The 27306-nt window shown below is 42.4% G+C and overlaps 1 protein-coding gene across 1 annotated transcript; it reads left to right on the forward strand.

Annotated features, from left to right (window-relative positions):
- The first annotated feature begins 1233 nt into the window (after positions 1-1233).
- Positions 1234-26898, forward strand: LOC112223085 (serine/threonine-protein kinase 40). Its single transcript, XM_024386043.2, has 11 exons — positions 1234-1475; positions 5448-5574; positions 5942-6027; positions 6916-7059; positions 8166-8396; positions 9031-9083; positions 18350-18465; positions 20410-20554; positions 21051-21170; positions 21411-21495; positions 22795-26898. The coding sequence occupies exons 2-11, from the start codon at positions 5457-5459 to the stop codon at positions 23014-23016; spliced, it is 1320 nt and encodes a 439-aa protein (XP_024241811.1). The 5' UTR covers positions 1234-1475; positions 5448-5456; the 3' UTR covers positions 23017-26898.
- Positions 26899-27306: the final 408 nt, after the last annotated feature.

Consider the following 27306-nt stretch of genomic DNA (forward strand, 5'->3'; position numbering starts at 1 on the left):
AACCAAGAAAAAGATACATTATATTCCTAAACCAATCATTCATTATGTTTCATGTTTGAATTAAAGCATGTAAAAAGAGAATGTGCAATATCCATGGATGCAAATTGCAGACTCTTACAAGGCTGGGTGACTTCCCACAGAATTCAATAGAACACTAGAATGACATGTTATGTCCCTCTCTACCTCTAAGCTCACCTAAGGTATGATTCACAGTTTCCTCATCAAAAGCTGTGGGCTGGACACTGTTAACCACACAGGCTGACAGGTGTTTCATGTGGCCAGGGGCATACGCTGTGCTGAGTCAACACAGGAAGACTAGTGCAGCCCAAATCACTTTGTGCCCTTTATATCCCCCTGTACCTACCCACTGTATTGAAACTAGTAGGTGGGGGAGGGATTATTGTTCCAAAAGAGGGATACTAAATTTGGATCAGCATGGGAGGATCTGCTTGTAGAAGGATTCATTTTTTGGGGGCCAAAGGAAATGTTAGCATAACAGGTCAGGGAGGAAAGGGAGCACATTTCAGACACATGGAACAGTTCTTTTTTCAGAGTGGATCTACACCTATCATTTATGCTTCTAAGATTGCTAATCAATCAAATACATGTACTGTATGTATAATTGTGTAATACTCAAATTATCTCGAACAATATGTACGATACGTACGATAGGCATGGATTACAATGAAGGTGTAGATATGTTTGGGAGTTAAACCAAAAGCATGCTATCCATCTGAGTAGAGATGAGGATAATGAAAGGAGTATCAAGTTATTGTAGCCTATTCCATTCTCAAGGGGCATTCCTCTCCCTTGCTAGATCCTTTCTCATGAATGGAGGAATTGTCAGCAATCAATGATATAAGGTTAGAATTTCACTAAGGCACCAAGATATCACAGCATGTGAATGGAGTGTAAATGCTGGGCTTTTTTTGCCACTGATTAGTTATGAATGGATACAATATTTGCCTCCTAGCTCACAATTTACTTTTGAATTTGTGTAAAACAAAGTTGTGAAACCATGTGTGCATTTTGAAACTATATCGAATTTGAATTTGACACATAGTTGAACACTGAACCACTGCTCAACGTCATGTCATTCCTAGTAATATTATCAAACACATTTCATCAGACGCTCAATCAATCAGCTGCATCTGCTAGACAACACTACTAAATCAAATTATGTTTTTATTTTTATTGGCCGGGCAAGTCTGTCAGTCATGCAATTTGCGTCATTTCCGTTGTCAGGTGGCGCTGCTATGGAAAGATGCGATCAGAAAGCTGACGAATGGAAGCTGTTCCCGAGTGGTCATTTCGGTAATAGTGGCTAAAACAAACATTGCGCGATATCAACCCTCCAAATACGGTCTCCTTTGGTTGGGGGCAACAAACTGCGTATGCACCGAACAAATACTTTTAAAGAAATGTCCATGCTGTAGCATTACAACGCAGACTTTCCTCGGCGTTTTCAGCTCGAGGTAAGTTGTTAAAGAAAAAAAAAGACCTGAGTGAGCGAGGTGGCGAACGAGCTTGCTCTAGCGGTAGTAACGTTAGTAGTAGCTAGCATGTACTTTGTTTAAATGGACTCCCCGTTCTGCACAATGTGTATTTTTTTTAGCAGACAATGGGTAAATTGAAAACCGAAAATCATTGGGGTCGTTCCGATGTGTGAACGGTGTGCATTGTTGTAATTCGGGCTAGCTTTGGGTTGCTCGTGCCGAATGGAATTTAGCAGATTTAGCTAACGTTAGTTAGGCTACCTAACAGTTTCGCTGACGCCGAGTATCGTACATTATTTTGTAATTAACATAACCACTGTTCCCATGCACTGTATATGCGCTGTGTTTTACTAATTTGTATTCGTTTGAGAACTTATTTTGCTACAACATTGCGTTCGGGCGTGGGGCTCGTTTGTAAACGCTCGTGGGTTGTCGGTACTATAAATGGTACCTAGTTAGATTTTACTCATGTCATGACACAAGATCAGGATGACTCAATGGCTTGTGGGCAAATGGTGATTGTTGGCACTCGTCCGTTGTAGGAGTCAAAAGGGGGTCGTGTACACTACACTTGGGGGATTGCATCCCTGCGATGTGTGCTCCTTTTCATTCGTTTCAAATGATCGCCTGATACAATGTTGCAACTGACACCCCCTTGCAACATGCTGTCGTCGTTCCTATGTCCCTAGTTATTTTTTGGTGACCTTGTATGGCCAAGTGCATTCAAAATGTAACAATAAGTAGCCAGCTGCAAGATGGTAGGTAACCATAAGAGCGCAGAAGGCATTTGAGGTTTCATCCAGGTACATCAACATGCCCATTACGAGCTAGCTAGGTATATTTATCATGATGTCCGATATAGAGTGTGATTGACTTGTGCAACCTCAAGTCAAGAAATCCTTTGTTCAACATCGACCACACGTGATTTGTATGAAGCATCTCCTCTGACAACATTGTGATAGCTTGGACTATTATTATTCAATTATTTATCAGGATATGGCCTAGGTTCCAGGTATGAACGTGTAAAAACTGATATTTGGTTCTATTAGATTTATTTAGAGACGGCTCCTTTAGCTAGTGCTTTAGCTAATTATTTTGTTTTGCAACAGAGCACAATGTGAAATGCTTGCTTCATGCTGCTAAAATAGGACGTGAGTGGATCTCCAGTCATCTATGGTGGCCGTGTGTGCTCTCTAGCTATTTAAAGAGTGCATGTTCAGCGTGGGAGATTCTCTCTGGTGCCTTGTGTCTGATATGATTCAGTAGGCTATGTTCCTACTCTCTCAGTACAGTCAGCATCAGATAAAACTGCATCTTAGCATGCCATTGCGCTGAAGTTATTCTTGCCAATGCATTGTGCTTTCCTCGGGTGGTTTGACCTTTTGGTTCTTGAACTATTGGTAGTTGGCTTACATTCATCAAATGCCAAACTAATCTGATGTCATGTTGTGAGCTGCCCATTTCAGGCAAGCCTAAGGTGCATGCGTTACAGTAAGGTAATTGTTTTGTCAAATGGTTTTAGGGCAGTACAGTGCTCTTGTAGAAATGCACATCACAACCTGTCGGCTCTGATTCAGTTAATAATAGTTATTGTTGGACAGTCATTTTAGCAGCATACCCTGTGTACCATTCCATCTTTGCAAATTGCAATGGCTAACATTTAGTTTAGCCGACTCGTGTAAATAAATGGTATGTTGATTGATAGAATATGCTGCTCTCCTACAGTTGCACATGTGACTGGGTGTCATGAAAAGCACTGTTCATAAGACTCCCTGGGTGATTGATGACTGGTTGAGATGGTGAAAGACATGATTACGACAGTCTGCTCTTTGGTATCTGAAAAAATCCTCATAGAAGTGAGAATTTGTGTAGGCCAACTTTGACTGCTGCAAACTGTCCTGTCCTCACCGGAGCCAAACTGTGGCCCATGGTGGAACAGTTTCAAAATGGAAAGATGTCTTGTTTTCCGTGGCTTCGCTGTGTTGGCTAATGTGTGAGCATTTTGACTAGTGTTGCCAGTAATGCATTGAGTTTTTTGGGTGTGTGTCAGTTTCCAATGTCTACTCATGCAGGTAATTCAAATGAATTGTTATTGCCCTCTATGCTCCCACTTTTATCAGCCCGAATCTTCTCCGTCTGGAACATCTGTAGTCGGGTTGAACTTGTACTGGCATGTGTCCACTAAAGATCTACTGTCACCACAATCCTGTCTTTAGACACATTGACCTATCACCTTTGTGCTGCAGTTTCACTACAGGAAGTCACACATTGTTTTCACTCTGAAACGATGCCTCCTTTTTTACACTCTAGGACATGTCAGTTTGCACTCTTATTGGTGTCATTCCTCTGACATTTTAGCGTTTTTGACAAAACCTACTCCATGATAACCCTGGGGTGACTGAACTGAGTGATTCACCCCCCCCAGTTGGTTCTGAGCATTACTTTCCTGTTATGGGAAACAGAGTGCATTTCATCACTTAGGAACTCATTATCAACAGGCAGCAAAAAATCAAATACCTCTCAAAGATAGAATACTGTAGGTCCTATAGAGGTAGGTATGTTACTGTAAATAGATGTCACGATGTGTCACACACAGGTTCCCCTGGCATGTGCCTTCAGTTCCTTATCGGAAATGGTAGGGTTGGTATTTATTTTTCTGTCATGAAAAAAGCCATGAGCCCAACCTTTTATGGGAAACTGTCTTCTGAGAGGAAGTCATATCCTTTTACTGTCAATGGTTATAACTCACCACATAGCCTAGGCCACAGATTTAGAGAACCGCAAACCAGTGCAGATTAAGTTTCAAGTTTTAATGTCACGTGCACTAGTATAGTGAAATGCCTTTCTTGCAAGCTCCAAACCAACAATGCAGAAATCAATGTAGTACTAAACATGTCAGAGAGAAGCTATATAGAGTCAGTTCCAATCAGGATATATCAGTAACAGAGGAGCAGCAGCATAAATGCTGAGTGCATATGTGTGGTGTCAGTATAAATATGTATGTTGGAGAGTCCTGTGAGTGTGTGTATAGACAGTGCAAAAATAAAAGGGTTAACCCAGTCAGTCCTCGTAGCCATTCTGTTCGCTATTTAGCAGTCTTATGGCTTGGGTATAGAAGCTGTTCAGGATCCTGTTGGTGTCAGACTTGATGCACCGGTACCACTTGCTGTGTGGAAGCAGAGAGAACAATCTATAGCTTGGGTGGCTGGAGTCTAACAATTTTCCGTGCCTTCCTTTCACACCGCCTGTGTGAAAGAGCTGCAGCAGGATTTTCAGGAAGTAATTGCAAAGGATAAAATGAAAAAGCATGTATGCGCAAAATAGCATTCAGCCTAGCCCCATTACATGTTTTGCCATCTTTAGCATTTCACCAGAATTCCACTCTTGCAGGATTTGATGTTGCAGTAATCCTACTGTGTTCTGCAGAGGCATTTGTCATTCAATGTCAGTACATGGATGTTTTGTTTGCTTGCCACATTGTTCAGATTTAAAGCTGAGGTGCCATCTCTCTCACCAGAGACGACATCTGAATGAACCTATAATGGCTAGCCATTCACACTGTGTTAGTAAACTTGTGGGAGCGGTTTTCTAACGTGGTTGGGCGGGATTAAACCCTCCTCTCTCATACTACAAGACCGTCTGCTGCATTAGCCAAGTCAATAGAGAACTTCTGGAGAGACCCAGGTATAGTCATGCAGTTCTCAATCATCCCTGAAACTAATGTATTTTCTACTGTATGACACATTGACAGAATTTTGGTCAGAGTCTTAGTGCTGGAATTATGCAACTCAAGATGTATTTTTTTTCTAGTGGCCTGGAAGAACATCAAGACTGTATCAGTTTGAGAGTTTTGCTTCCCTTTGGTCACATTTCTGTCCCAACACCACTTAATGTGCCTACCTTGATCTGATGTTATCTGATTAGCTTTTTATCTCTGTGTTCTTCCTGCAGAGCTCCAGCATGTCTAAGCGGCGCTCATTGGAGAGGGGGGCCGGAGAGACCTCAGGCAGGGCCAGCAAGCTCCTCTGTCCTGGAATAGCTGGAAGCAACGCCAAGAGGGCAGGTCCCTTTGTCCTGGGTAAGAGATGGGGTTTACGCAGGGGCAGAAAAGGGGAACGGTTGGCCTCTTACAACTGTGTGCGCAGGAAACTAGGAAAGAGGTGGGGGGGATTCAGTTAGCTTGAGGCAAGAATGTGAAGAATTTTTTACATTGGGTAGATGGCTCAGAATCTATTAAATAAAGTTGCTGTTTCAATCTTTTCAGAAAATGTCAACTTAACTTTGTTAAACGTTAGCATAAGTTCTCCTGCTGTCTGCTAGATGACGTGTAAGATAACGTTATGTTAGAGGGGGGTTGAAGTTTGCATGCCTCCTAATGGTTTGCATTAGGACACACACACTCCTTACCTTTTGGTCATGCAGCTGTTGCCACTTCTTCCTTACAGGGCCTCGTTTGGGGAACTCGCCCGTGCCAAGCATCGTGCAGTGTCTGGCCAGGAAGGATGGGACGGATGACTTCTACCAGCTAAAGGTGAGTGGACACACTCAGACTGTTTCTTTTGAATTATTTATTTTCACTGTTTGATGGAGATGAGTTAGTGTCTTCAAACAATAGCTAGTTAGCTACAGTGTCCCAATAGCCTTTTGAAACTTTGACCTTCCTAAACAGACATCTTTGTTAGTGTTCAGTTATTTCTTTACGGCCCTATTTGAGTGCAGCAGCCTGCTCGTGCTTGGGCGGAAGACAAACTGTAGAGGCAATTTGTTTATTGGGGCAATCCAATAATCTGTTTTACACACAAGGTGTTTTAGGAGGAGGAGTGAAAAAGTGGCCTGCCTCGAGTGTGTTGACCGTAGTATGTAGGGACGTGTTTTTGCGCTGGATAAAATGAAACCAGCATGAAAAAACTTTTGTTTATTTTAGTAAATACTTAATTATCATTTAAAAAAACGTTTTCTTAACTGCATTGTTGTTTAAGGGCTTGTTAGTAAGAGTTTCACTGTAAGGTGGAACACCTGTTGTATTCGGCACATGTGACAAATAAAATTTGATTTGATGTGCCAAATATGCAGGCCTGTTTTGTCCCCTCTGGCTCTCAAAGCCCCTCTTCCTAAGTTCTTTCCCAAGGCCTAGATCAGCTGCTGGGGTCAGCTGTTATGGTACTTCTTTAGGCATTGTTGTGGCGTGACGACTTCATGTGGTTCATTGTTCAGGGATTTCTCCCCAGTCCCAGAGCGTCTGTGCTCGTGACCTCGGGTCAAATTCATTAGGGGACACAGTAGTAAGATGTTTTGGAATGGGAAACCAAAAACCAAGTGTTTCTTATTGGACAAATCTAGGTAGGCCCTCCCTGTTTCAGTCAGTTTTCTTCCTTTTAGTTCCTAATGAACACGACCTTGCTGCTGCTTTCTGTTGTAGATCCTGACGCTGGAGGAGCGGGGAGACGCGACCGGGGAGACCCAGGAGGAGAGGCAGGGGAAGATGCTGCTGCACACCGAGTACTCCCTCCTCTCGCTGCTCCATAACCAGGATGGAGTGGTGCACCACCATGGCCTGTTCCAGGTAAATAGCAAGAGTTTACTTGGTGCACCACAGACTTTCAGGTACATCGCTTGGTACTGCAGCCAATTGTAATGTCTTTCAATGTTGAGAACTTCACAGACCTGTACTGAATTACTGTGATTGTACATTATTCTTTCTGTGAGAGACTTGCATAGTGTTCTACCAACGACCCAAAGACACCCCTTCAGGGAAAAACATTCTAGTCACACCCCCTCCCTACCAACCGCACTGCACGATCCAAGTCCAGTGGAGCTTAGAGATACTTCTGTAGAGATATTGAAGCACCTTTTTTTCTTCTTCTAGCATTCACTTTCCCAGCCATCCACTCTCACAGTGACTCAGCCCTCCTGCCCTTCCCATATCTTTATAACTTTGTTATTGTTCCATCTGTCGCCTCTCTTTCACAACCCTATTCCTCCTCGACACGCTCTTCCTAAAATAGCTACATTGAGCCGTGAGGCTGCGGCGTGATTCATTCAAGGCTTCAACAACGGTATTGATTGGTTTATTATAGTTCCGCCTCCAAGCGGACCAGTTAATAATGATTTGTCTCAGCTGGGCCTCTAAAGGCTTTCTATCTAAATCTGGACAAACCAATACCATTGGGGATGGGGACAGTGGTTCGCTCTGAGGTGAATAGAGAAATTGTTTTTCATCTAAATCCCCCCCAGACTGTGTTCTATTCACATTGGAGATGGGATGGTTGTACACATCACTGAGCCCTGTCATTTCCTCCACTGTTCTCTCTCTCATAGCTGATTGAAGCCAGGGTGGAATTTCACTCGGCAATGGAAGAGGTGATGGCTTATGACGCATACGATTTGGGTGCCGTTCAATTGTCACGTCTTTTGTCAGAATCCATATTATTTCTTACATGCTTCTAAAGAGATGCCTCAGAGTTGTATTGTTCATGGCACACCGTAGCAAAATGTTTTGCAATAGAAAACCAACGTTTTATTGGACAACATTTTATTCTGTTTCGTGGCTTTTTGTTTTGTGCTTACTGAACTCTACCCATATCAACAGATTTTAACATGCACAGATAAAGGATACAGTCTCCTCTCTAATCACCCTAACCAACCCGCTCTCTTCCCTGTCCACTTTAGGACCGGGCGTACGAGATTGTGGAGGACCCGGAGGCCAACAATGGCAAGGTGCGCCGACTGAAGAAGCGCATCTGCCTGGTGCTGGACTGCCTCTGTGCGCACGACTTCAGCGACAAGACTGCGGACCTCATCAACCTGCAGCACTACGTCATCAAGGAGAAGCGGCTGAGCGAGCGCGAGGCCATCGTCATCTTCTACGACGTGGTGCGTGTGGTGGAGGCCCTGCACAAGGTGAGTCCGACCAACAAAACACGTACAGCACGTTTGAGGAAAATGAGACGCAGAATCGCTAATCATGATCACAATGCGTATGCCTAATTATTTGGAATGTGAGGGGATTTGTAGATCAGTGATTCAACTCAGTCCGACTACAATGTAGCTGTTTTGAACGTTCCATCTGCTCCTTGACTAGGGTTCAGTCTGCTATGTACTTTGCAGATTTCCCAGACTTTTCATTATCTGATGGCCAGTTGTTTTGGAAGTTTAATGATTTGTAGATCAGATTATCTGGTCAGTGCCTATTGCCTTCACAGGCTGACCTTCATGATCAAGTAATTGGCCACTGACTTGACTGTATAGTCATCGAGCCAAGATGACGCATAGCTTTGACAATTTGTTTTTGAAAGATGTATTATGTAAGTGTGCTTTCTTTACGGTCTCCAACTTAAGTCTTGGGCATGTTCAGACAAGTCAAAATGTTGTTACATTTTTGTTATGTAGCCCCTCCGATGAGTCATCATCCAAGCTAAACCGCTCCTATAGAGCAGTAACATCATTGACTTGAGTTGCTTTTGTACCAGTGCTTCATTCAACAGCAGTCTGATAGTGACATATCTGATTCGTCTCTACCTCTTTCGCCCTGCAGAAAAACATTGTGCACCGAGACCTGAAGCTTGGAAACATGGTGCTGAACAAACGGTAAGCACTCAGTCACGCTTTCATATTTGGTTCAACCATGCGAGATGCCCCATCCAGTGTGTATCCGGTGTGCAACTGGCCTTCAACCCGAGCAGGGTCAAGTCCTCGCAGCCTCAAGGAAGAGCGAGATATCCCAGCCCAGTCCCCCTTCACCCCTCTTTCTTTCTCTTGCTCTCTACATTTTCTCCCCCCCCCCCTCTCATGTACGAGTCAGTGACTCATTCCCTGTGGTCGGGTTTTGGAAGGCAGTGATGGGAACCTGGCGAGGAAAAAGAGGGTGCGAAGAACGTGCCCTCTTACTTTGTTCTCTCTGGAAGAGAGGGGGGGGTGGAACCGCACATGGTTGGAACTCTGGCTCGAGTGCACATCAGGTCACAGTGTTGTGCTGCCGGAATCTGATAGGCCCTGCAGAATGCAGCCAGCTCCTTATCCATAAAGCCCCCTTACCAAACACCCCCCTTTCGGTCTTATGTTCCAAAATTTGAGGTTGTGTTTTACATTGAATAAAAGTACAGACTATGGGATTCAAAATGGTACATCATACACTGTAGTTGGAGAAATAAACATATCCCGTTTAGGAGAAGGGCATTCAAACATTTAGCTGCAATTTTTCACGTGCTCCACATTAATCCTTGGAAAACGTATATTTAGAAAAGGAATACTTTCACCGAATTGCCAAATGAATTCTCTGTACATTATCTCACCAAGTTTCCTGATTAGGCAAACCATTAACAGTATTAAATTGCCTATTGTTGTAATTTAAAAAAACTTTTACATTGAACTACAGTGCTGCTTTGTTTTACACCCGTTAAGCCTTAAGACCCAACCAAGAATTCACGTCAACACGCGACTGAAAATATTTCAAGATTAAAATACTTTATTAACTTCCAAGTGCTAAAGGTAGTAGCCTAAAATTGGGCTTAGGTAAAACAGTATCTAGGCTTTTATCATGAGATTGTTTGAGTGACTTTCAAGTTATGAACAAACTGAACATATTTCTCTCTTGCTCTTTGGAGCAGGATGTGTAATTGTCTGGCCTTTTCATTGCAAAAGTCCTGATCTTCTCAAAAATATGTTTTGCCTGGTTGTGTCCAGTCCAGGGGATGCTTGCTCATCTCTGGGAGGAAGGACATCATTGTTGCGCAGCAGCGGCAACCTAGTTCCATCAGAGTGAAAGCTCCGTGGCCACAACACCAGGCTCCAGACAATTTTAAGCTGTAAAGGAGAAAGGCAGACACAAATAGATGAGGCATTAAAACCTTGCATACCAGCAATAACATTCTTTGAACCCCAAGCAATAAGCTCAAGTACAAAGAAAAAATACCTGAAGTGCTGCTTGTTCCTCTCCTTACACTGCTGAAAGACAAATTCCAGAACAATAGGTTAAAAAAAAACTATTGCTTGTTACTAAAATGCCCTGGACACACACAACCAGCTTCCAGCCAAACAATGGCATTGTAATGTCTGCAAGACAATTAGCAGTAGGCTAGATGTATATGGTATTCATCTTGCCTAAACAGACTTACCATGGTTACTCCACGGATTTTTTTGTCTGACTGAAGTCGCCCCAAAAAACAATGCAATATTCTCTACAAGCCAGAATGTTGAATTAAATTATATTTATACACTTACCGGTTGTATATGCTGTTGATAGGAGGTGGAGATGGTGTATCTGCAGGATAGTGATGTTTACCTGACTTTTTGCTGTGCCGGTAGTTTCTGTCACTTGCATTTTCTCTTGACGAGATACACTGTAAACAATAACCAAATGTAACCCGGAATGTTGTCCTCTTGACACGTTCCCTCACAATCAGCTGGATGTGTTTGGGGTTTGTGTTTAATGTGCGAATTGCATCTGTTTTGAAAATAACAACTGGAAATACAGACGGCGTACTAAAGGTTGGTTTGATAACACTTCCCTGTGGATATTTTGCATCAAATTACCTGACATAAGGACAACATTGGTGGACAGCCATTAAAGTAAGTTGAAATAAAGTTTGTTCATCATTCTGACTTTTTAATGGGACTGTTCTGGAATGCTGAGCCTACACGTTAGAGACGAGTAACTATTTCACTCTCGAATTCTAAACGAGGCTAGTAATTAAGCTAGTTGAACATGTGTAGATAGCTAGTTATTTAGCCATTTAATGTGTCCCTGTCACTTAACTTGGGTTTGATTAGCTTGCTAGTCAATTAGCATTTGCACAACAGTGGCTATTTTCGGTAGCTAGCTAGTTAAACATAATAAACTGACATGCATATTATCGTCATGGCTTTGCACATCAGCAATCGACTAACTGCAGAATGCAACTGGGCATCTCAGCTAGCTAGCCGCCTATTATGTTACCTGTATGCAACTGTCTAGCTAGCTAACAATGTAAATTACTTTTTTTATACAGTTGAGACTAACTCTTGGTTTTAACTGTAAGCTCTTAACTGTTAGAATATGATTCATGACAGACATAAAAAAATATATATATCCTTCCCACTCTGTTTTAAAGCAGACTGCTTTTGCCACAGAAGAAAGAGCTGTGTCGAGACCAGCAGCTGTATTCAGGACCACTCTGTTATTTAAAGCTGTAGCTACACTTTGCATGTCATTGATGAAAATGAGTTAATCCTAAGGAGTTTACAAATATCTGCGGTAGCAGAGAGGACGTGCCATGTGACAGGGAAGCCTCGAGTGACAGAATTGCTCTTTCTTGGGAATGACCCACACCCTTTATCTCAACCAATCATGGCTAGACAATATTCTGTATTTTCTCCAGGGCGAAACCGCTTCGTGATTTCACATTTTATATATATTTACAGGTTACATACAAGTTTCTTATTAAGAAAGTTCACATTTTCAAAAAGGCATTTCTGCAACAACAAAATGCATGTAGAAGATTATTTTTTAAACTTTTGAATGCCTCGTGTGATCGGGGCACATATGCACGGAGTGTTTGTGTGAACGGAGTGCATGCTAGTGAGAACGGTGGGGGGTTGTGCACTAGTGATCTGGGAACAAATCAATAGTTGCATATCGAAGACACATTTCAGTTGAACCCCCTTTCCATATCAAAATATTATTTTTGACGGTATTGTATCATTTTGACCTTCGCAATATTGTTTTCTTGTAGTTTGCTGTACCTGCACCAAAACGGAAGCATTTTTCCTTCATAGCTAGTTATCCTTTTTGTGAATAGGGAGACTATTTGTTTTCAGCACTTATTTCCATGGCTGATCAGAACTTGTTTACTCATCCTCTCGCTTGTCCCTCTGTAGCAGATATGTTTGGAGCATTGAATCACAATAAAATCGCAGTATTGAATCGCAATACATATCGTATCGGCACCTAAATATCGTATTGCGAGGTCCCTGTCGAATCCCAGCCTTATTGTGCACCCAGAGCCTCTCAAAGCCCTGCTGGATTTCTTTATTTTTGTTGTTGTATGTTTTTAAAGACACAGGTTTCTTTTTTTCTTTTTACAGTGAATGTGTTTTTACCTGTTATCTTGAGCCTATGAAATGTAGGAGTATGCTAGTGACTGTTTTGTAACTGATCAACAGAGTGCAGGCTTTTTCAATTCCTCCTCTTGACTCCATGTGCTCATAGTATGTCTGTGTAGACTTAAACAATTGAGAATGTGGCATATTCATGGGTCTGAATGGGTTTCATTCATGCATATACATTCATATCTAAATACTAGTGCCCATACATCACCTAAAATCATATTAGCCACTGCAAGGAAGTGTTTACTACCTCAATTCCTTCTCTTTCTCTCTCCCCCCCCCATTATACACGAACATACTGTGCAGCAGTGCATCCCAATCCGGGTCAATTTAAGGCTTGATGATTTGTTGAATTAAGCCAAAACAAAAGTGGTCAACCCTTTGGATCCTCAGGACCAGGACTGGGAAACACTGCTGTACACACTGGGAACTGAGCCGGCCTGTGTCTGTAATGGTGAGCCCTGTAAAAAAAATCAAAGTGCAATTATTGTACCATATATTTTATTTTAGCTGTATAGATCAAAACACTTGGCTCTGCTGTTGCCATCACACAATTTAGAATGACCATTCTATTTATGTGGTTGGAATACAGTGGGCACTTGGAATGCAGTTTTGTTTGGTATGACAACTAATGGGAAAAGGGGAGGAGTTGGTATGACAGTAGGAACCAAAGTGTTGGTCAGGGTTTCCCATGGGACCCTAATTAGATTTAAATCGGTACATTCACAAAGAATTTAATATTCTTTATCTTTTCCTCCCTGATTTTAAGAACAAGCTGTTGTACAACCAATGCTGATCTACTCCCACTGGTACCAAGCTGTATTAGAGCAAATGTTTGCTAGCCAGATTTGCCTTATCTCAGTGGAGTTACCTAAATTCAGCAGCTTGGTAAGACCAACAAATGTGTGTTTTGCAGAGAGCAAGTTACACAAATGAATAATAGAAAATGTGGATTTTTATATAAGTGAATAGCTACATCCTTCATGTTTGGACAAAACTGTTGAGCTTTCTGTTCAGTCAATGCATGCATAGATTGGTTGGTTGTTTAGCAACAAAATAAAGGCGTGCGCAACTATGGAGGGGGGAATAGAAGGGGTTGGCTTAGGAATGACAACATGTAAGCTATATTTCATCTGTTTATTAACATTTGCACCATGAGCAATTGTCTCTCAAATACATTGTTAGTTATTGGTTAGCTAGCTAGTGATTTTTTTTATATTTTATTTTTATTTTTTTGCCATATTAGCATTAACATGAAATCAGTCAAAACACCTCAAAAACAAGACTTTGTATCAATAAGATGAAACAAGCCACTTACGATTCCCCACATGGCCGTTTCTTATTCTTTCTAGCAATCTGGCCATCCAGAATTTCAACAACACGCTGACTTCTGCACTATGGAGGCGTGCACATCGTTTTCGTGACGTTGTCAGCTAACCCATCTATAGTGAATCTAGAACGATATCACAGCCTCTTGCGACGTGGATGTCAATATCGCAATTTTATATTAATCGTGCATCCCTAGTGAGCACCATTCGGCAGCCGTAGTGGTGATGAAACAAAGTGTTTTGTTCTGGCCGGTGGGGCTGCTGAACGGAGCAGACGAGTGGAACACTGTCCCAGCTGGAGACAAAAGGAGAGGCCTGCCAAAGGCCCTCCATAGCGCAGGGCTGACTCACCATGGACACACGTCTTTCACTCACTCTCTCTCTCTCACACACACACACACACACCCAGCCCTCTATTTACTTTCCCTCCCTCTGTCAGAAGCCTTTTTTTTTCTCACACACTCTGCTCGTTACTCCTTTTTCTGTTTTTCATGATTCCTTTCTTCCATTCCTTGTCATTGTCTTCCTTTTTCATCTTTCGCCTTTGCTCTGCGTGTTTCACGTGTCCTCGCTGAGTGTGCATGCATACAGTATGGGGGCTGGATGGATAGAGACGTATGGAGGAAGGCCTCACCCAGATTTGGGATATGCAACAAACCATTTTACACCAGACACTTGTACATGTGTGAAACAGGACAAATGTAAGCACCCCATATTTGAACTTGGATCACTGTGCACTTTTACCACCCTGTGAAGTTAATAATTTATTTCAGCTGTTGCCTAATAAACTCCATGCTTTCCCCAGTCCTAGTGGTAGGACGACACAACATAGCTTATAATCATGTGAATCCAAGTTTACATCTATATGATTACTATCATATAAATATTTGTGTGTAAAAGCTGCCATTTCTCACACAATTAATTTTAGACACAAAAAAGAAACAAATTGAATGCCAACATTTAATGTACCTGCATTTCCTGTTTCCATCAGGAAATGCAGTTCAGGTAATTTATCTGCTTGAAATGGATGGAATGAGGCTGTTATTGCATTTTGCCAGCTGGTGTTTTGTAGGCTAGTAATTTTTAAATTAACTGTTACATTGCGGGTGTACTTTAGGCTTGTAAGATGTTTGGTTGATTGCAAACTAGAATTTAGAGGCTGCACTTGTCAGGTCATCCCGCTCTCTCTCGCCCTTCTCTGCACAGTCTTTAGACTGAGTTGCGAATAGTGCTTGTTTGTCAGCATGCAGTCAGTCAGCTGACACTTGACGGTGACGTCAACATCTCTGCATATATCCCCACTGACTGTGCTGAAGATCAGTTTACACCTGTACAATCTTCTTCCCTCCAACTTCTCCCCGTCCTGCAAAGCTCAGTGTGCTGTATCATTGTCAGGAGTTTGCTTATGCTGGAAATAAACTTCGCAAATTTTTAAAAGGGTTTGGTTGATGGTGCCGGGTTCACAAATAAGTAAAAAAGCAACATTACAAAAATAGGAACATCTTTTAGTAGATTTTCAAAGTCCATCTGTGTTTAAAACTGGAAAGCGAAGTTCACTTTTTTATCATGTAAATTGTGTTTGATGGGACAAAAGTCATGCACAGGTAAATCCCCAAAATGTTTGAGAGAAGTCCTTGACCTCACCAAACTGTTCTGTTTTTCTGAAAATTAAATCTCAAATATGGCTTCAATTGAGGGACACTGCTGCTGAATTTATTTTTATTTGTAGTTTATTTTTTTGTGCAATTTGTTGAGCTTCATGTGGAGCCAGTGGATGCCATATTCAACCCCTTTCCCATCAGTCAAGTTATTTTGGGCAGGATGGGGGGAGTCACTGGGGATGTGGAGGTTTCTGGTTTCCTGTCTCCTGGGATCACATGACCAGAAAGTGGAGACGGTGTGGTTCTTTTGGTCCCTCCAGTCCTAAGGGTCCCTCTCACGAGGCGTACACGCTATCTCATTCATGGAGAGGATACAGAGTAAGAATAGCAACCGCAGTTGTGTGATGCATGCAGGCAAAAGAAAGGCCCCCTTCATAAAGTAGCTTTTTATCGAGAGCCCTTCAAGCGTCACCTCCTGTCATTGTGAATTCATTATAGACGGCTCATTTTCACAAATCATTTTGAACAGCCTCAGATGGTAGACTGTAGACGAAGGTTTCCTCTTCAAAAATGTTTTTACAATGTGGCATTTTCTTCACAGCAATTAACCTTAGCCCAAATGTGGCCTTCTGTCTGTTTGAGCAGAATGTGAACTGCATACAGTGTGCAAGTGAGAGAGAATAGGGGAAGCTGCATTGACCTCGGTCCTTGGAGAAACGGGATGTGGGTGAGACCATGATCTTGAGTAGACCATGGTGCTAAATTGCAGTTGTGATTGTGTAACCTTTGCGTGTGTGGGTGGACTTAAGCCAGTGTGTGCACTTTTCCTTATGTGCTTTGCATACACATTCGTCAACCCAATGGCATGCAGGATTAGTCATCGAGATAATTATCCCAAACCACAGGTTGACTCACATGTTTGTCAGTGTAGCCTTTTTAAAATTTCTTCTTTCTCTCCATGTTCTGGAAAGGACAGAGATACTGTATGAAGACCTACCATTAAACCCTGCCCCCCACACACACACACACACACACACACACACACACCCCCACACACACACACACACACACACACAAACAGTTTATCTACGATGACTCATGCAAACATCTGATAGGCCTATGATGTTTCCACAGAAACCAATATGATGTCCCTAGCAACGGTGCTTGAGCGCCAGACTGTCTGGAGTTATCACTGTCCTCCTGGTTTGGAGTTGTCCCTTCAACTGGTGGTGGTGATCGTATTGTCTTGTTTCTTTTAAACTTCCTTAGGTTTCTTTTAAGATGATGCAAAAGAGTCCATAATGCTATGGTCAGAACTGTGATGGTCAAATTAAGCAGTGAGTGAACTATGCCTCCCACGTCAGCCAGCATCTGTTTTTATTATTTAATGAAGCACCCTTTGTCTCCCAGGCCTACCAAACACTTATTTTTTTGTGTGATGATGAGGCCAACTTTAACAATCAGTAAGTGAAGTGGAGTGGAGTTTCCTGGGTCATATTAGGGCAGTGGTTCCCAATCTTGTTATAGTCCTCTACCCCTTCAAACATTCAACCTCCAGCTGCGTACCCCCTCTAGCACCATGGTCAGCGCACTCTCAAATGTTGTTTTTTGTCGTCATTGGAAGCCTGCCACACACACACTATACAATACATTTATTAAACATAATGATTGAGTTTTTGTCACAACCCGGCTCGTGGGAAGTGACACAAAGCTCTTTATAGGACCAGGGCACAAATAATATAAATTTGCTTTTTATTTAGCCGTCTTGCATATAAAACCTGTTGTTCATCAAATTGTGAATGACTCGCCACAGGTTAATGAGAAGGGTGTGCTTGAACGGATGCACATAACTGCAATATTGGGTTTTTGGAGAGAGTCTGTCTTAAATAATTTTCCACAGTCTGTGCTTGTATTTAGTTTTCATGCTAGTGAGGGCTGAGAATCCAATCCAAACTCCCAGGGCTTATTTTTCAAATGGTTATGTTTTGTTTCTAAATGTCTGCGCACGAGTGAATTTTTCGTGTTGTGAGTACTTTTGCGTATACTGTACAGTCACACTGTGGCTGAGGAAGGGCACTACTCCCAATATAAGTGAACCCCAAATCAATGTAGTTCTCATCATATTTGCGCCTCTTTAATGGTCCAACGTCCCTGTCTGTTCGGTGGAGGAATTGATGCAGCTCGGCTAAATCAGATTCGCAACTGTCGGTGTCCATGCCAGCTGGGCTAACAACAAATGTAGAATTACTGATGCTAGCATTGGATGTGCTCATGGAAGCAGAACAACTTGTCGTCGACAGGTAATACTGCTTGTAGTAGCAGTACTACCATTAGAGCTGGTGGTACGCTTCTATGGACGCGGGCCTTAAATCTTTTTTAAAAACTTTTTTTTTTTTAACCATTTTATAAATTTTCGCGCAAACGGAATGAACAGCAGCTACGTTTTGACTACATACGGACTGTTAGTGGAATTCCCGCGAGAGATTGACTGTTTAATGTGATTGGATGTTAATTATTTGACTAGACTACATGTATTTGACATTGTTATTTCGCTGAACACTAGATGGTTTTATTTTGGACAGTGAAACGAGGCTATTCAGGCTGTTTGAATGTTTAAATGGACTTTTTGAAAATGTGAAGAGAATTTTATTTTTGTTTATACCTAAACATAACATGTGAATCACATTTTTATTTGGCGTGCCCTTGACAGCATTACGGGTACTTGTACACCTGTTTGGGAATACCTGCATTAGGGCATACTGTGCTGCATTTTGGTCTTTTGCTCAGTTTCATTCATCTACTGAATATGACCCTGCTGTGTGTTGGTGTCTCTGTACCCTAGAACTCATCGGATTACCATCACCAACTTCTGCCTGGGCAAGCACCTGGTGAGTGAGGACGACCTGCTGAAGGACCAGCGAGGAAGTCCAGCCTACATCAGTCCTGACGTACTGAGTGGTGAGAGGACACACACACAAACGCACAGATGGCATGTGAAGGGGAAAGGAGAAGGAAGTTCTCTATAAGTCTGTCACGAATGCTACTGACTGACTGCCAAACACAATCGCATAACAGTTCAATTGAAACTTCCATATCTCCATGCTTACTTTATGTAACAAGAGGATGCAAATCATGTAGGCCTATTGATTTCCAAGGGTAATTCACATGTTATTTTTGTAATGTGGTTTGACTGATAAGCTCCTGTTATATATTTTACTGTTCTGTTGAAAAGAAGGGTCAGTCTAGTTTAATCTGGGTCGAGCTGGGAATCTGCGAGTCAGTCAGGAGGCTTGCGTAATGTTTGGCAGTCCACTGTTGGTTTTTCCGGTTATTAGGCAACGCCGCCTATTTTGCAAATTTGGAACGTTTAGTGCAGGCTGACAGTGGCTGAAAGTATCTCAAGGCGCTTTTTTTTTCTCCATTTATTACCTTGATCATCTGTTGCATGATGTTCTCTCGTGATAAGCCATGTATTATGGTATGTGTTGATTTGTTTGGTTTTTATTGCAAACATGCTACTGTGCTACATTTTGCTATTTAGTTTAATCGCTTGCTGCAGAGACGGAACACAATATTCCATCACTCGGTAGTTTGTGCAGGAACGTCATGCATACACTGAGGTTCTAACCATTTGAAAAGTTATTCTCAGCCCTTCGGTCTAGACACAATTGGCGGGAAATGTGTGAAAAGAGCAGATTTGTCTGGTGTTTGCTTCCCCTCTCTCCATTTAAAACACAATACCTCTGCATATATGAGCGGAACGAATGAAACTGACCTCCTAGTGAGTCACACTGATGACTCACCGAGAGGGAAACTACTCCAAAGCCCTCCCCCCTCTGTGTGTGTCAACTGCATTACCTTTATTGCCCCATGGGCGGAGGGAGGGAAGCAACTGCCGCCACCTCTTTATAACAACACTTGCCTCTGCTCTTAAAGCAGAGCACCATGCTCATTGCTCCTCCCTTACCATCACTGGCTTCTGACTCATCATGCTTTTACTGTTTCATAGGTTTAACTTAATGGCGGTATGGTATTGCCAGATGTGGTTGGGAAGTTTTTGGGAAAGATAAGCCTAGACCTGCAGTTGGAGAGATGATAGTCACATGGTCTTCTGCTTGTGTTCCATTGGTTAATCATTCGTTACGTGGTTGATAATGAGATATTCTGGGTATTTCCGTATGGTTTTAGAGGAGGACAGTGGGTTGAGGAGTAACAACAAACGATGTTTGTGGTTGAATTAAGATCTGAGTGATTGTACTGGTGCATGTATGTACATGCACCATACTGTTACATGATATGTAAGCCTATATGCAAAACATGTTTTTAAGGAAGTGTCATTTTCTCAGTTGCAAAACGTCGAACATTAACCAGGTTTCCATCCAAATGTTTTAAGTGAGAACATGTGACACTGTGTCTGACAACAGGCCTGATGGAAACGGTAAACTTTCCAATTGTCGACAAAACAAAAAATACCATTTAATTTTTTTTTTGTCAGAAATGATGTGAGAAATGCTGGTTGAAATGCTTTTATGCTCATTAATATAATAACATATTGATAACTTGGACTCGGGCGACGACGTTGTTTGGTCCCACTGACTTCCCACAATGACTGCACGCAAAAGCATGCAGTTTATTAGGCTACAGATGAAATAAATGATTAACTTCACAGGATGGTGAAAGTGTGTAATGTGTATATGTGTATAATGTGCTTGATGCTCCTTTCCAATAAATATCAAGGGTCTTATTCTCGCGTCAATATTGTCGATGCTTAGCTGCCGTTTGACAAAAACTTGCGCAATTTTTGTTGTTGTTCAGAACAGTAATCTCATGTAGGCTGTCGCCAATTGAAAAGAGACCAAGCTCATGAAACATTTGAAATGAATCCAACGTCTTCCTTTGCAGGCCGGCCATACCATGGAAAGCCCAGTGACATGTGGGCCCTTGGCGTGGTGCTGTTCACCATGCTCTACGGCCAGTTCCCCTTCTACGACAGCATACCTCAGGAGCTATTCCGCAAGATCAAGGCTGCAGAGTACTCCATCCCAGAGTAGGTCAACATACAACCCCACCCACCCACCAATGAAGTACCACATCCCATACAAAACCACACAAGCATTATTGTTCCATGCACCCCCATACAGTGTTGCGTGCTACATACAGCGCCACACAGGCATTGCTCAAGGCCCTTTTTATACTGCGTTGGTGTGAATTGGAAGACTCTACAATGATGCTTATGACAGTTGGTCTACTCAAGGACTTTGGAAGACTTGCGTAGAAGTTCTGAACTAATAGTAATATATGCCATTTAGCAGATGCTTTTATCCAAAGTGACATTTTACATACAGTTGGTCCTGGGAAATCGAACCCACTATCCTGGTGTTGCAAACGCTACGCTATACCAACTGAGCTACAGAGGACCATGCGTTTGTTGGTTCCTCCTATGTATTATTTAACAGTTTTTCCTTCTGGTACTGAAGGCCATAAATATAACCCTTCCCCCTTTCTCCCCCTCTCTTTCTTCCTTTTCCTCCCTCTCCCCTCAGGGACGGGCGTGTGTCGGAGAACACTGTGGGTCTGATACGGAAGCTGCTGGTGCTAGACCCCCAGCAGAGGCTGACTGCTGCCGAGGTCCTGGAGTCTCTCAGCGGCATTATTGCCTCATGGTGAGTCACGGCCTCCTGGTGGACAGGGAGAGAACTGTAAATATTGGCAGTAGTGGTTTGTGGTTGAAAAAGTGCTTAACAATATACTCTCATCTGGTGTGAGAATATCATCTATAATGCCATCAAGATGTTTAGCTTGGTGCAACATAGCGTAATAGTTTAATTTAAACGCTGCACAATAGAATCACCAGTCAACCCTTGCTGTGTCGATAAACTGTCTTTTGTGTGTGTGCTTTGTAGGCAGTCGGTATCCTCTTTGACCGGTCCTCTTCAGGTTGTACCGGACATCGATGACCAGGTCAGCCACCCAGAGCATCTCCAGGAGGTGAGATCCCTGTGGTCAACAACCCCCTGACCCTCCTTCAGCCTTTAGCATTAGTGCATGGCTAATCCTCAGAACTTCAGCTCACCCAAAGCCTTCTGGGGAACAGAGCCAAATGCTCCTCCCTTACTGACTGGTGCCTTGGTGTTTGTTCTCACAGTGCCACCATGAGGCAAGCACTTTCATCACATTTGCATCCAGTCTTTTTAAATCTAAAGGTGTTGTAAGAAATACAAAAGTGTGTACAAGTCTGGCTTGACAAACATTCTCAGTCATAAAGCTGTATTTTCAAATCACAATCAAATTGTATTTGTCACACGTGCTGAATACAGCAGGTGTAGACCTTACAGTGAAATGCTTACAAGTCCTAACCAACAATGCAGACATTTTAAAAAATATATATATATATAATAATAAATAAAAGTAACAAATAATTAAAAGGGCAGTTGTAAAATAACAATAGCGAGGCTATATACAGTTGGCACCGGTGCAGAGTCAATCTGCGGGGACACCGGTTAGTTGAGGTAATATGTACATGTAGGTAGTTAAAGTGACTATGCATAGATAATAACAGAGTAGCAGCAGTGTAATAGTCTGGGTAACCATTTTATTACATGTTCTAATAAAGAAGTCTTATGGCTTGGGAGTAGGTGAGGTTTTGAAGCCTCTTGGACCTAGACTTAGTGTTCCGGTACCGCTTGCCTTGCGGTAGCAGAGAGAACAGTCTATGACTAGGGTGGCTGGAGTCTTTGACAATTTAGGGCGTTCCTCTGACACCGCCTGGTATAGAGGGCCAAATTAGTTTGTTGGTGACATGGACACCAAGGAACTGGAAGTTCTCAACCTCCTCCACTACAGCCCTGTCAATGAGAATGGTGGCGTAAGTTAATCAGCTCTGTTTTGACAAGGATGCTGATCTCTTGATCATTAACCAGGCTCTCTAACTTTTGTTTATTGTGTCACAGTATCTCTGTGTAACAGCAGGGTCGTGTTCAGTGGGCACCAAACAGAAGACAACAAACTGGGAAGGGACTACCTGCACTTGGTAGACCTGGTCCAACCTGTTGGAATGTCTTAAGACATTTTCCATGTCCTCTAATGCAGGGTTTTATAAACCTCTCCTCAGGGACACCCAGCCATTTCATGTGTTTGAGCTATACCAGATCTAGTACACCTGATTAAACTAATCAATAACAAAATTGTAAAATGTCTGGGGGTCACTGAAGAGTTTTGAAAACCACTGCCCTGATGAACACGACCCAGTGTGTAACTAACTAATAAGCATTTGTCTCTCTCTCCCAGGTGAAAATGACGGAGGAGTCGTCACAGTACGAGTTTGAGAACTACATGCGCCAGCAGCTGCTGCTGGCCGAGGAGAAGAACACTATTCACGAGGCCAAGGCCAGTTTCCTCGCCAAGCGCCAGTTCAGCGCCATCCCGCCCGTGCGGCGCCTGGGCCACGATGCCACACCCGTCAGCCCTCTGGACGCAGCCATCCTGGCCCAGCGCTTCCTCCGGAAGTAGCCCCTTCACCCATCACCTTGCCCTCTGGGGGACAAGTGGGGTGGGGGACAAGGGTTGGGTCGGGAAGGTACCTTGAAACTAGTATCTATGGGAGCTTAGCCCGACCCTCCCTTGGGTAGAGGGATCCCTAGCTGTGGAGAGTTAGGTAGGTGGAGTGGGAACAGACGGGGGGGGCAGAACTGATCACTCACCTGACAACCTCTCATAGTTTTCACACTTCAAGTCTGGGTGTCGGTGGTGTGCACAGGAATGACATGTCTGGAGAATCTGAAGATCTCAACCAAAGGCTCCCACTGAACCCACCCCTCAGCCAGCTATGGGCACACATGGGCTCAGCCAGCCAGCTATGGGCACACATGGGCTCAGCCAGCCAGCTATGGGCACATATGGGCTCAGCCAGCCAGCTATGGGCACATATGGGCTCAGCCAGCCAGCTATGGGCACATATGGGCTCAGCCAGCCAGCTATGGGCACATATGGGCTCAGCCAGCCAGCTATGGGCACATATGGGCTCAGCCAGCCAGCTATGGGCACATATGGGCTCGTACAGGCCAGGGGGATACCAGACACGCGTGTGTGTTTGGACATGGAAAAGCCCCCCCTATATATTTCTCTCTGCTGAGACCTGGCCATCGCCCTCCTACCTACCCCCATTTATTCTTGAAAACCCTGAGCAATACAGGGCCAGAAGAACCATGTAGCAACCTTCCTCTAACCTCCCTCTCCTCAACTCTCCAAACTAAGATCACTTGATCATGGATGTAATTCACTCTCTTTAGTTTCCTCATAACCAAAATTATCTGGACTAGTCCCGTCTCTAAGCTGAAGACTTCAAATCTACCTCTCTCAATCTTTACTTTTATTTTTTTGTGTGCATTTTAAACCATGTCCACCATTCTCGGAAAACAAGGAATTGTCGGGGTAGTGTTGTCACCATAGACAGAAAGCATTACTATGTTTTGGTGCATAATGGTTTGGAATGTGGAATATGAATAAGCTTTTTCCCTTATGACTAATAAGTAGCATTTTAACCTATCTATTCTACATTGAAAATGCTAACTATCAAAGGGTGGCCAAATCGACTACTTCTGTCTTTAAGTCTAGCAGATTATATTGTTTTCTTGCTTTCGCTCTCACCCCCATTTGTTTTGCATTTAGGTGTCAAGTACCTGGAAGAGCTGGATGGGGTGACGTTTATTAGATGTTTAATGTTGATCCTCTCCCGTTATTGCTCTTCTAATTGGCATCTTTGGTTAATAATCACGACGTGGACACTATCATTTTTGGGGGGGGTGAAATCATGGCCCGTCTTAACTGATTGTTAGCCAAGGAAATGATACCTCCCCCTCGTTCACCACTGAACAACTTCCAGGTATTCAACTTCCCGTTTTATCCTGTGACATCTTCATTGTGAGACAGGTATTGGGCATGAATTTGAGTGACTGGTAATGCCAATGATTGTCATTGTGTAGATAAGTGTGATTTGGGCCAGGGGTGTATTAGACTAAGCCAGGGCCTTTTCAGTGGTAGGTGCCGACTAGAGCCACGTTATTGAAGCCCAGTGAGTCAGTGCAGATCCTTAAACTAACCATCCTTCCCAATCTGTTTATCTTGCCTGCCTCAGTTGCTCGCACACACTGAGAACATACAGGCTTTTTTTAAGACTGGCTGGACTGCATGTGTCCGCTATGAAAGATGGGCATCCCTCATTTTGCCCCGGTCTTAGTCGTGAATGCTCTAGTGCGTAGCCAAGTTTAAAATCAAACAAAACCGTGATGATCATAGTAGCTCTCCCTTTTAGCTGTTGTAAGTTATATTGTAGTAGCTGAGCATGAAAGACTTACTATGGTGTTGATAGTGGTAATTGAATAGTGTAATATTTCATAGAGAAACCGTGAGGTTGTCTGTAGCGTTATGCACATTCTCAAGCCTCCCTCTGCTGGCGGTGCCGTAGTGGTGCCAAACGTCGTGATCAATCCAATCATTCTGCAGTACACTCGTCTAAAGTACACTAGTGTCCTTGATAAACGATGACATTGCAAAAGTAGGAAGATATTTAGTACGAAAAATGTTTGCCATTATGTCGGCAAATTTACTTTAGACAGATGGCAATGTTGTCATTTGTTAGCAAAGTTTGTCAAATAGCTGCCAATGTTGCTAAGCTACTAACTCGTGAACAATATTAGTCATCTGTTCACATAAGCTTGCCCATCTTTATGGGTATTCGCATTGCTTAGACCTTCACCCTATTTATATCCAAATTGATCACGAGTAGAAACTTGAGTCAGTTTTGTCCTATTTCATTGTATATTGTCTTTTTCCTCAATTTCATGTATGTTAATTTTGTTATTTATTCACTGTCCATTTTCAGGCATCAAATCTATTTTCCATTTTTAGCTTTAAGCAAGAAGTGTTCTGGTTTCATTTGTTTCTCCAAACATTCAAACTTGAGCCGCCATTGCAGTTTTTTCTCTCCATCAGCCATGTTCATTAAAGATCTCTTTTTATATTTTCTTTTACCATTGCCACACACTCGTGGTCGATTTAAGCTACACTAATAATGAGACTGACTCTGCATAGTTCTATTTTTTACACAAATAATCGTGCATTATGATGATTTATTGTAGTGATCTGTTTATTACCCGGATCCCAGTTCTGTTTGTGCAGACTTGCCAACTCCTGTTTCCTTGACAATGACCAGCACAAATCGATCTGGGACCAGGCCAACTGTTTATCGCCCCATACCAGACTTTTGGTCAGTATGTAAATATAATACCATCATTACAGGGACAACACCAGTAGAGCGTCCATCTAGTGGAACGATACCAGCTCTGATCAGGAGTACATTCAGTAAGGTGATATGTTGCAGATAGGAATGTGTTGAATAGAACTGACATGAGTCCAAATTCAACATGACAGGAAATCAGATCTTCATCTGAACGTTTTGTAACGTTGCACACTCTTGAACAGCCCCGCTTTAACACAAATTCTATATAGACATGCATTAGAGGCAATGCTAGCCACCACCTTTTGAGAAAAATAAATAAATACATGTAATGAGATTTTGAGATGTTAGCTTTTTTCCCACCTCAATGTGAATTTCTGGGTATAAAAGCAGTATTGTAGTTGATAGTGTGTCAGTAGTTCATGAGAAAATGGTATTTTGTGAACTCCACAGCCCTTGCTGAAGTTGAAGGCAAATTTGTGATCCCGTCTTACTTGAGGGTGACCATAACCCACTATTGGATATAAATATGCAGGTTTATTAGGTAAGACCCTTGATAGTAATGTATTATCTGAAGCATTATCAAGATAGTGTTCACATTTGGCTGTTGGACTTGTCCCATTTGTCTATGAAAGTTGTCCCCTTCATAGATGTTCTGTGGACTGAAAGCACCATACGAAGCATGATCTTGAGCTCTTTGTAAAATGTGATTTTGCATGATTTTTATTTTTTACTTGCAAGGTGGTCCCACAATTATAATTGCCTGAAATCAACCAACCAGGAAGAATTGGGAATTTGAGTCTTACAGAAAAACCTAATGTTTTTCATAATACAACCGATTTTTCATTTAATGAACATTCAACTTAAGTTTTCATTTTTACTATAATTCAAAAAATATGGGAAAAATCTCAGTTTAACAATGTATTTGATTTGCTGAATATTACAACTGGAAAATAGATGGTGTATGATGTGATGGTAAAAAATGGTTGAAAACCAGCAGGATTTGTTGTAAGCTGCTTTGTTGGATATGAGCATCTAATACAAAAACCTGGCTAATTGTACAGAGATGAGAAAAAAGTTTGTATAAAAGACATATTTTTGTACTTCATCAAATCTCTACATGCATGTCGGCAATAAACTTTGATATGGAGAAGTAAGCTATACCTACCATTTTATTTCATGTGAAACGTTGAATGTTGACACTACTTCCTGTCATTGTCAGTAGGTGGAGTACTTTCTCAAAGAATAGAAATGCATTTGCTCTGTCTATAACCAAGAACACCAGATATTGTGTAGTAATGATGATAACCCCAAGTGTTGAATCCTAAATCGTCAATGAAACCCTATGTGTTCAGTTCACAAAATGGAAAGGAATGGTTATCTTCCTGTAGTTATTACTCTTCAGTCTGTCTCATGCCGTTACAGAATGTGTATCGACTCCCTGCAGAGAGGTGTGTGTGTGTGAAATACTCAATTGAAACAGTGTCTTTTCTCTCTGAGGGAGTTTTGGACCATGGGCCAAGGTAGATTTGCTCCAACAGGAAGGCCCCTGCTGGTCCCCCTGC

The sequence above is a fragment of the Oncorhynchus tshawytscha genome, linkage group LG23, assembly GCF_018296145.1.
Source record: "Oncorhynchus tshawytscha isolate Ot180627B linkage group LG23, Otsh_v2.0, whole genome shotgun sequence".
NCBI lineage: Eukaryota > Metazoa > Chordata > Actinopteri > Salmoniformes > Salmonidae > Oncorhynchus > Oncorhynchus tshawytscha.